A 10,122-nucleotide genomic window follows, 5' to 3' on the forward strand; every position below is an offset into this window, starting at 1 on the left:
CATCCTTGAGAACTAGAGTCTCTTTTGATTTTTAAAATGTGGAATTCACACATCTACTTGGAACCACAGTTTTAAGAAAAATATCAGCTATCATGAGACTCATCATAAAACTGTACAAGTTGGCACTGGTGTATATCCTAGCTGCTAAGTGTTATAAATTGATTTTTTTGTTGTTGTTGTTGGTTTTTATTTCTTAGCTTTCTGAAATAGATTTTATGTTTCATCTGCATGTATTGGGGGAAAAAAAGATCAATCTTATTGAAATTTTACAGAGGAATATTTCATTAGGAAGTAAAGAGCTTAGCTTCACATAAACCAGTTGGAATTCCCCAAAGCTGAAAGACATGGATGCTTGCTGTAACAAAGCCTCTGAATGACGGGGAATTCCTTAGTGTCTGATAAAGAAATTATTTGCGGTACTACCTAGTGCTGCACCGGTACTCAAATTCCGTGAGTATTTAGCATATTTTGTGGATAAAGCTATTGCTGTTTATCATTCTGCTGATTTAAGTGAGCACGGTTGTCAAAAGTAGATGGAAGGTCATTGGGAATATGCTTACAGAAGGCAGTTGTGACCATCCACAAGTGCCCAACTTTTGGCTGCTTTGGGTCGCAGGGTCTCTTAGACCTGCATGGACCACCCCTCCGCAGACACTAACCGAAAAGCTCAGCAGCTCTGCTGGGTCAGCCCGAAGACTCGTGTAGCCCCGTCTCATCTCCAGGCTATATGGTCATGCCTGTATACAATGTTCTCCCCGGTGTTCTTCCAGCCATCAGCAGGCTCTGGCTCAGGGACTTTTTCAACTGACTGTCCTTTCTGTGTGTTTATTAACCCTCAAAGGGTTTGTGTCTCATGAGATAATTTCAGCTTCCCTGTGGGAGCCTTTTAGCACCCGTAATATCCTCTGACAGGATGTTCCATGCGGCTTCCCTAAGGTGAAGATAACGTGTTAGGAAATGGCATTCTCATGTTAGTAAACAAAAATTTTGAGGGGGTTGGTCTGTTTTTAGCTGAGATTTGCTGCCATGGCTGATGCTGGCAGACAAAGGTGTTTATTTTGCAAGAGGAAAAATGAACTGAATGGCACGTTTATTATCCATCAGGACCACTGAATCTCCCGGCTATAGTTTTGATACTGGTGGTGCTGCTTTGGCACTATTTTCAGTCTTGTTTCTGTTCCTCAGAACTAATGATTAAGAAACAATTTCCCAATCTCCTCAGTTAACACCCCTCCGCCCCGAAAAGGAATGCATTCTGTGCAATACAGTATGTGATACTTTAATAATGTATAAATCAAGCTGGACAGAAGCCGCCTGTCAGTTTTATTAACTTTGACCTTTTCTCCCATTATAAGGATGGTTTAGTAAATATTTAATGGCCCTTATAGATTTTGACAGTTGGATCTGCATTCCTGGGAGCAAAGGTAGATTATAAAGAAATACTGATAATTAATAAAAATAGCTTAATCACTGGGAGTGAGCCTTCAAGGACAGAATTGTTTTTTTAGAATATATTTATTTTTAATTCTTTTTTTTTTTTTTTTTTTAATGCCTGACCACTGAATGTCAGACTAGCGAGGAGGTTATGAAATGTTTTTAAACGGTCGCATTTAAAATTCATCTATGATTAGCACCTGTGATTACCTCTGTCACTGAGCAAGTGTCCAAATGATGTTATTTACTTGAAATACCTGACAGTGTCATTCTGCGCAGTGGACGTAAAGGCATGGAGTCAACAGCACAAAATGGCTGAAGGAGGGCTGCTTGTAATAAGATGCAAGAAGAAAAGGGAAAAGTGTGTTCCTGGAGTCAGAGGGGTCTTCTGCCAGAGCTGTCTTTCCCTTTAATTCCCTGCATATTGCACTCACTGCAAATTCTGATAGTGAAGATTGAAAACTAAGCCCCTGACACCTTGAAACATTGCCTTTCAAACATGTACTGTCCATTGCTCTCATTGATTTCTCCCCCCTGCCCCCCCCCTTTCAGTAATCTGTCGGAGAAAAAAACAAATCAGAGCAAAAAATCATTGGTCTACGCAGAGCTGTTGGGGCAATATAATCCCCCCTCCCCCCCCTTCCCTGGCAGAGCATGGTTCTCTTCCCATTAGGAACACGATGTGTCTTCATGTTGTGCCACAGCCGAGATCACGTGGCAAAGCAGCCAAGTAAATCAGGAGCCTGTTAAAAAGCTTTATGGATGCTCTGAGCGTTGACATTTGAGTCAAATTGGCTCACGGGATAGCTTCAGTCATTTTAATAGCCATTTCCAAGTAGATCACTTTACCAAGCTTTGTCTCCCTCATTTTCAGTCAGTACCCTGCAGAATAGCTTTGCTTAAGACCACTTTATTTTCTGAACATTTGTAAGTCATAGTTTCCTAACTGTAACCTTTTTTTTTTATATGCAGATCATGGGATTAGGTTGTTAATATGGTAAACAGTTCATCTTTTTCAGAACAAATCTTTAGATAATGAGTGCATTGATATGGGGACTAGAATGATGAAGGAAATTGCATTCGTCTGACACTGAATCTTAAGCTTTTTTTCCACCCAGTTCTCAAAAAATGGGGAACTGAGAATGTAAATTGAAAGTGTTTAGAGGTGAGCTTGTAACTTGTTGCACTTGGAGCTGGTTTCAGGACTGACACAGCGCTGTAGCTGTTCTTAAATCTGTGAGCTATGGGAACTCACTCAAAATGTTGCAGATTCGCCTTGTGTCCTTCATAAATTTGTCTTTCATTGGCAAGTAAAATAAAAGGTTTAGAGGAGAAAGCTACTGGATGTGAATCTTTCTCTTGCAGTGCTAGGGAGATATGCTAGCAGGTATTTTAAAGGCTAGATTTTTCTTTACAGTGGTTGAAACCTCTTTGTGAATGTTCTGTGTTTTTATGTTTAAGAGAAAAAGATGAGTGTTATTTCTAAAAGGCTGGTTTATATAGTGAACGGGATTCATCTTTCTTCCTCGTATCTTCTTCCAAAAAGTAAGAATGCTTGATCCCTTGAGAGGAGAAACAGTCTTAACATTTAAAAGCAAGCCCAAGTTTCAGGAGAGTTAGGACTTGAGAGGAAGTCTTTGATTCATCATCTTACTTGCCCTACAGCATGATTTCCTTGTAACACCTACTTTACATCAGACTTTTTTTATATGCTTTTGTTTGTATCGTCTTCCATCCAAGCAATATATTTGAAATACCATACATTAACTTACTGACTGGCTGTAATTTGAATCAGATGGTACAGATAGTAGAGGTCTGACATAGACAGAATACTGCAGTGGTGTGTATTTTAATATATGTTTTTTTATTATCCAGTTGCAGTACCATGCCGGGCTAGCATCTGGCCTTTTGAATCAGCAGTCTTTGAAACGTTCAGCCAACCAGATGGGAGTATCTGCAAAACGCAGACCGAAAGCCCAGCCAACAACTCTTGTCTTACCTCCTCAGTAAGTAATGGAATATTTTGAAGAGTTTGTGGGGACAGAGGGGACTTTTTTTAAACTTTTTTATTATAATTATTTTTTTTAAAATCATTATAATAGCAGCCTTGTATGAAACAAAAATGTGAGTACAAGTTCAATTATTCATGTTGGATGGATGGGGTACCCTATGGAAAGAATATTTTGTTTCTTCTGGTTTTGGAGGTACTGTGACAATGGCAAAGTTGCAAGGATTCTTCTCTGTAGCAGGTCACAAAAGTTTTTGCAACACGAGACTGTCATTGAGGAATGATGTTGCCCTGATTAGTATGACTTGGAGCTTCAAGTAGGACTTTTCTGAAGGTCCTAAAAGGCTGAAGCCAAAAAGTCTTTGGTGTGAGTACTTTCTCGACAAACGTCTGTTCTGAGTCCATCTGTTCACCATATGTTAATTTTGCATTGGATCTAAACCTCTTTTACAGGTGACAAGCAATTATGAGGACACTTAGAAACTGTTTGAGGACATAGAGTATCAACACTTTAGGCAGTCTGTGCACTGATGCCAAAAACACAGAGTTGCCCACAACTAAGCTTATAAATTAATAAACTGCTTAAAATATTTAGTTATATATAAGAAAATGATTATTATGTAGAAAATGAAGTGCTAAGCAATTATTCATTGTACTGAGCATTCTTGTAGTTTGTGGAAACTGCCAGCTCTTTTTCGCAGAACAAGAGTCACTGGTGTATAAACACTATGCTACTAAAAACTTCATAGGTGTAATAATAGAAGTCCCTGTTGTCATCAGAGTCCATAGACTAAAGTTGATGAAGGAATCAAAGGAAGTTTGTTTTTTCCTTATAGGAAATGAGAAAAAAATCAGAGTCAACAGAGCTTTCCCCTTGTATATTAACTTTAGAGGGCCACTAATTCAAGAATCCATAAAATGTTCTATTGTTTTATGGATATGTCGGACAAAGAAGAATGGTTAGAAGAGCAGCTCTATTAGAACTACAGGTTTGAAAACCAGTTGTTGTTTCTCTCGTGTCTGTGAAAGAACAAGGGTATATTGTGTCAAACTGGCTAATTAATTTTCTTCCTTTGTTGGAGTATTGGGTTTATCCAGAGTTTAAAATGAACTTCTCCAAGAAGTCTATAATCTGTAGAGTACTGTGGTACCGGTTGTCACAGTTTTTATTCAGAGATCTTAAAATATTTTGGTGGTTTTGTTTTTGTTTTGTTTGTTTTTTCATCGTGGCTTTTCCAGTTACTAGAAATACATATAGTGAGAGAGAAAGAGCTAGCTTCTATTTTTGCATAGAAAAGTCTGTATTTAAACAGTTGCAGCTGTCTAAATCTTAATATGAGGTATGTAATATACACATTGAAAATTATTGCATGTCTTTTTATCTGCAAGTGGGTTTTCCTTCAGTGGTGCATTTACCTACAATTTACAGATAGAAATTTTAGGGTGGTAACTAAACTTTAGCTAGTAGTTGAATTATGAGTCTGTATCTTATTACCACTTCAAGCATTATTCACAGGGAAATACGTTTATGGTCAGCTGGCCCTTTATCTGTCCCTGGTTTCCTACTCTCTGGCTTCTCTTTGAACTTTCCGTATTTGTCCTTACTTGCTATCTTGGTGTGTCTTAAGAAGAGAATAACAGTTATATTAAGTCAAATCAAATACCTGTTGAGCTTAATATCATGTCTCCAACACAAGGCAGATGCAGATTATGAAGAGACTTATGAAAATAGGCTTATGAAAAGTAGTAAAAAAAAAAAAGTGTGGCAAATGGATTTTAATATCTTGATTTTGCTGTAGTTTCATGCAAATAATGATGAATCATGCTGTGATTTTTTTTTTTTTTTTTCCTCTTCATTCTCTCTGAAATGCAAAAGAAGAAAATATCCAGGTGCAAAACTATGTATCTCCTTGAAAGGGCATACTGCATACTGGTTTTCCCGTGGCAATTCAGGGAATTTTTTTTTTAGCTTTATTGATTAGTCAGGGAAGGGGTAACAATTTCTTTGTCTTTTTTTGCTCTGATGTGTGCTATTAAAATTAAGTTCAGTGACAAGTCTTTGGGCTGAGTAACAATGTGCCGTGAGTCAATTATATATTAAATTTTGTTCAGAGCAACTATATTATCTAGAGCTTATTTGAAATGTAAGTAGTTAAAACCAGTTATGTGCCAAAATGTCATTTTAGGGCAGTAGATTGGAGCAAATAGCAATACTGCAGTAATCCTTTTCAGCCAGCAAAGGAATGCAGGAAACCCTGTTGCTCAGGAGGTAGCATAGGTGATGGTTTGGATAAAGAATCTTCTAAAAACTGTTTTATTTTTATGCAGATTTTGCATATGGATAGTTTGATATTAAGCATGTCTTAATTTGAGTTAAAGGTAGCATTAGTGAGTGTGTTACTGATCTATTTATTTATTTATGTTCCTGTTCCTTGAAGAGAACTGCATTGGTAACTTTTGCTATTGCACATTACATTCTTAATGGTAATGATGCAAGCTCAGCAATTACCTTGCTAATCTGTTATCTTTGGTCTTTATTGCTATGGTGAGACTTGAGTTTTATTCCACAGGCTGAACATATCCAGATGGTGTCTCTTTTCGTAAGCGTGGTGATACAAAACTTGATCCTTGTGCTGTGTCAACTCATTGTACACTTGAGCCCTTAGTTGCTCTCCCTGCTCTGCTTTTTCTTTTCCTTTCCTCTCCAAAATGGCTTTTTAAAAAAAAAAAAAATAATAAAACAACCCCAAAACCTTCTGAGCCTGTCTTGGAGGCTCAGACATCTCTTAGAATCATAGAATCACTTTGGTTGGAAAAGACCTTTGAGATCATCGAGTCCAACCTTTAACCTAACCCTGCCATCCCACCACTGGAAGAAGTTTTTCCTAATGTCTAGCCTAAACCTGCCCTGGCGCAGCTTCAAACCATTCCCCCTCGTCCTATCATCTCTTCCCATCTTATGCTCACAGAAGGAGCCGGAGAAAGGGTTTCACTAATGTCAAAGCTGATTCCTGGTGGGCCCACTCATTTGTCCCTTGCTAGCGTTAAGGGCATCTTTTGATGTGCTCTGGTTTGCAAGTGAGAAGCTCTGGTTTTTCACTAGTTGGTATCTGTCTTTGTCCTATGCCACCACTGTCAGTAAAATTTTCATTTTCTCATTGTTTTTATTATCTGGGGGCTTCTAAGGGTGCTAAACAGTTTTGAAGAGAGGGCTTTCAGTGTTCAGGTTTGCTTTTCAGTATTGGTTTTCACTGGCTCTGAAAGTGCAGAAAGGAATACGAGATTGATATGCATCTCATTTCTAGCCAAATGTATTTGTATGAGAAAATGACTAACTGCTGGCTGCTTCCTCTCCCTGCTTTGTCCCTCCTTCTGTCTTCTATTAACAAGACATCTCCCTGTACTTGCTAATAGATGCGTTCCCTCACATGCTTCTCATCTGGCTGCTGGTTCCTTCCTTCTGTTAGAGAATCTCAAAGCAGTGTTTTCTGAAGTGCTGAAAGCTGTCAGCTCCTTCCAAGCGACTAGGAAAGCATCTACATGCAACCCTTCTGAAAACCAGGATGGCTGCTTCTGGTTTGAAATAAATAAATACATACGATAAGAAATGATGGTGCTTAGGTTTGGGTTTTTTTTTCCTTTCCCCTTGAAATGTAGTAATTGACACAGTTAATTAATCTTGTATTATTTTGCTTGGCACCGCATCTCAAAAGCAAATTCCCGGTTATGAAGTTGGCTCCACGACCCCGCAGAAGCCCAGCGCTGTGCCCCAAAGAGCCTGGAGCAGCTGGGAGCGGTGAGCCCACAGGGAGCCCCTGCCAGTGGCCCATCCTGCTGAGAGCCCAAAAGTCTGGTATGTCACTGTCTAGCTGGAAAACGACAGCAGGGAGTTACTGTGAGATGAGGAGGAAGAAAGAAAAGAGGAAGTCCAGGATGCTGACTATATTCTGGCAGTTGTGTTCACTGGCACACACTAGAGGGTCAGTTAGTTTTAATGGGAATTTTTAGGGGTCTCAGCTGAAAACCTTGTGACTTCGATAGCTCTGTTGTGTGGGGCTTTCTCAGTGCTCCCAGATTAATCATCTGTCTTCTCTGTCTGGAAGGAAATTGCCAGGAAAAGAACTTGCTCACCACAAAAGGTACTGAGACTCTTGCCCTTTATGGTGCCTTTTAGGGTCATTTGTTGTGACATTTGTGGATTTGGGGAAATAAGCACACAGTAAACAAGTGGAAGTCTGGTTCTTGTTTGACAACTTCAGGCTCAGTGGACAGAGAGGCTTGAGTAAAAGAGAGTCCAATTTTTGGTTTAGGGCTCTTCAACTTGTCTTGTAAATCTCTCGTGCTCTGATGTATGCCCTAACCTGACAGTGAAAACAGTGTAATAGATTGAGTAAAAATCTCTGTGAATTTGTACTCTATTGCTAGAAGCAGATGGGCAAAATTACTTTTCCTTTATTTAAAAAAACCCCAAAACAACAACACAACAGTGCTGCCCATGATGTTGTTCTTGATAAATGAGCAGCAAAAAGCTGTGAAGATAGTTTGTCTTTTAGGCGATAATAAGGACTTGAGGACAGAATGCTGGTCTGGGTGAGATGGAGAAGGTCTCCATTCTGCTCTCTACACCTCAGAATCCATCTCCATTCTAGAGAAGATGGATATATTTAAAAGAAGTCCATACTTGTCCCATCCTTTGGAGCTATGTTAGCAAAAGATGCTCTTTAGTGAGTGGTCTCCTTTAAAAGCTTAATTTACTGGCTCAGCAGGTACCTGTTCATCTGGATTTGGAAAATAAATTTACAGGTAACCCTGTGTTTACTGTAGCTTGATTCAGTACCAGCATAGTCAAAGTGGTGTTCTTTCACAGCATTAATGCCCTGTCAGTTTTAATGATTCTGTCTCATAAGTAACACTGTAAGGCTCTATTGTATTTGTTCAAAAGCTTTCTTCAGGACACACAAGTTGAGTCTTGAGGAAGGAATTTAATTTAAAATAGTCAGTGATGTAGTATTCCAAAAAAAGTTGCTATTTTTAACAGTTAACTGAAAGGTATGTGTGTGTATATATATATATAAACTATACACCCAGTCATCAGATGTGCCAGAATAAATTATTTGGAACATAACTTGAGTAATTTATCATTTTTACATTAAGAAAAATCCTGATGAGCCCTTTGCCAAGAGCTTTTGGAGGAAAGGGGTTTTTTCAGCATTTTGTTTTATAAACAGCATCTAATTGCTTCCTAGGTTCAGTGATTTTTATTATGAAAGAGAGAGTCAGATTATTCTAAAGATAATGGCAAAGTATGCTTAAGCCAATAAATGTTTATAGGGTTTGTCTTTTTTAGAGACCGCATGTTTAAATTATGCTTATCTAGTCTGACCTTGCTGAGTTATAGAGGTCTGAAATCCCAGCCGGGGATTCATACTTTGAAACCAAGACTCCCAACGTACCAAGCGTGACACCTGGTACATAAGCTGTGGGGAATGTGGGTATTTAACATGCATGTGTTGTTACTGCGGTAATCCCGTTCAGTATTATCAGCTGTACTCTTAACATTTGGGCCTCTTCCTAGAAGCATTCAAGAACAGAAGAGCCAAGTGTGTGGCTGTATCTTCCGTTTTGAGGAAAGTCATCAGAAATTCTTTGTGCAGTTCTAAAATTCTTCTTTCCCCCTACTGGCAAAGCTGCATTAAGTATCAATATTCATTAAATACCACAGAGATGATAATGTAATAAAGCAATAATCCTCAGGCCCACATCCGTACTTTTCTCCAGAAGAGTTGAGGTTGAGAATATAATTAAAGATTAAAACTCTGTTTGCATTCTGGAACATGGAGATATCTTTTTGTACATGATGGGGAATTGTATTAATAAGGAAGAGATCAGTTTCCAATAACTTCCAATACTAGGAGCTCATTTAATATCCCTGTTCATGTTTAAGTTTCTCACGATATTCCTTTAGCTTGACTTTAGCAAGACAGTGCAACAGGAACTGCAAAAGAACATGTTGCTGAAATACGTGACCCTTTTGCTCTGCAAATCAGCCCGTTTTTATATGAAGAAAAAAGTGTAAAACTTAAGGGTTTATATTTTAAGACAATAATACTTACATTAATGAGTTTAATTACTTAGCAGCCATGTACCATGTAGATCGAACATTAGTATTTGGTGTCTTGTGCACAGTTTAGATCACATCGTTGTACTGTTTTCTTTTTATTTTTAGTAAATGCATGCACACCTGCTCTGCAGATGTTTTGTGCAGTGGGTTTAGTGTAACTTGCAGTGCGTTGCCATATAGTGAGCTTGCATTCATCCTTGGCTGGTGTACTGATTTCACAGAATCACAGAATCGCAAGGGTTGGAAGCGACCTCGGGAGATCATCTAGTCCAACACCCCTGCTAAAGCAGGCTCTCCTAGAGCATTCTACACAGGACTTCATCCAGGCGGGCCTTGAATATCTCCAGAGAAGGAGACTCCACAACCTCCCTGGGCAGCCTGTTCCAGTGCTCCGTCACCCTTAAAGTAAAGAAGTTTTTCCTCATATTCAACTGAAATCTCTTATGTTTCAGTTTGCACCCATTGCCCCTAGTCCTGTCACTGGATACCACTGCAAACAGACTGCTTCCATCCTCATGACTTCCACCCTTAAGATATTTGTATGTGTTGATAAGGTCCC

General features: G+C 38.9%; 1 protein-coding gene across 1 annotated transcript in view; it reads left to right on the forward strand.

The window, feature by feature from the left end:
- MED27 (mediator complex subunit 27) overlaps positions 1–10,122 on the forward strand; it is a gene marked incomplete at its 3' end in the record, with an annotated part of 99,966 nt that overhangs the window by 55,652 nt on the left and 34,192 nt on the right. The window contains exon 3 of the mRNA XM_009636845.2: positions 3,310–3,440. Coding sequence (XP_009635140.2) covers positions 3,310–3,440 — 131 coding nt within the window. The remainder of the gene's footprint in view (positions 1–3,309; positions 3,441–10,122) is intronic.

This window comes from Egretta garzetta, unplaced genomic scaffold, assembly GCF_000687185.1.
Source record: "Egretta garzetta isolate BGI_Z169 unplaced genomic scaffold, ASM68718v1 scaffold814, whole genome shotgun sequence".
In the NCBI taxonomy this organism is placed as follows: Eukaryota; Metazoa; Chordata; class Aves; order Pelecaniformes; family Ardeidae; genus Egretta; species Egretta garzetta.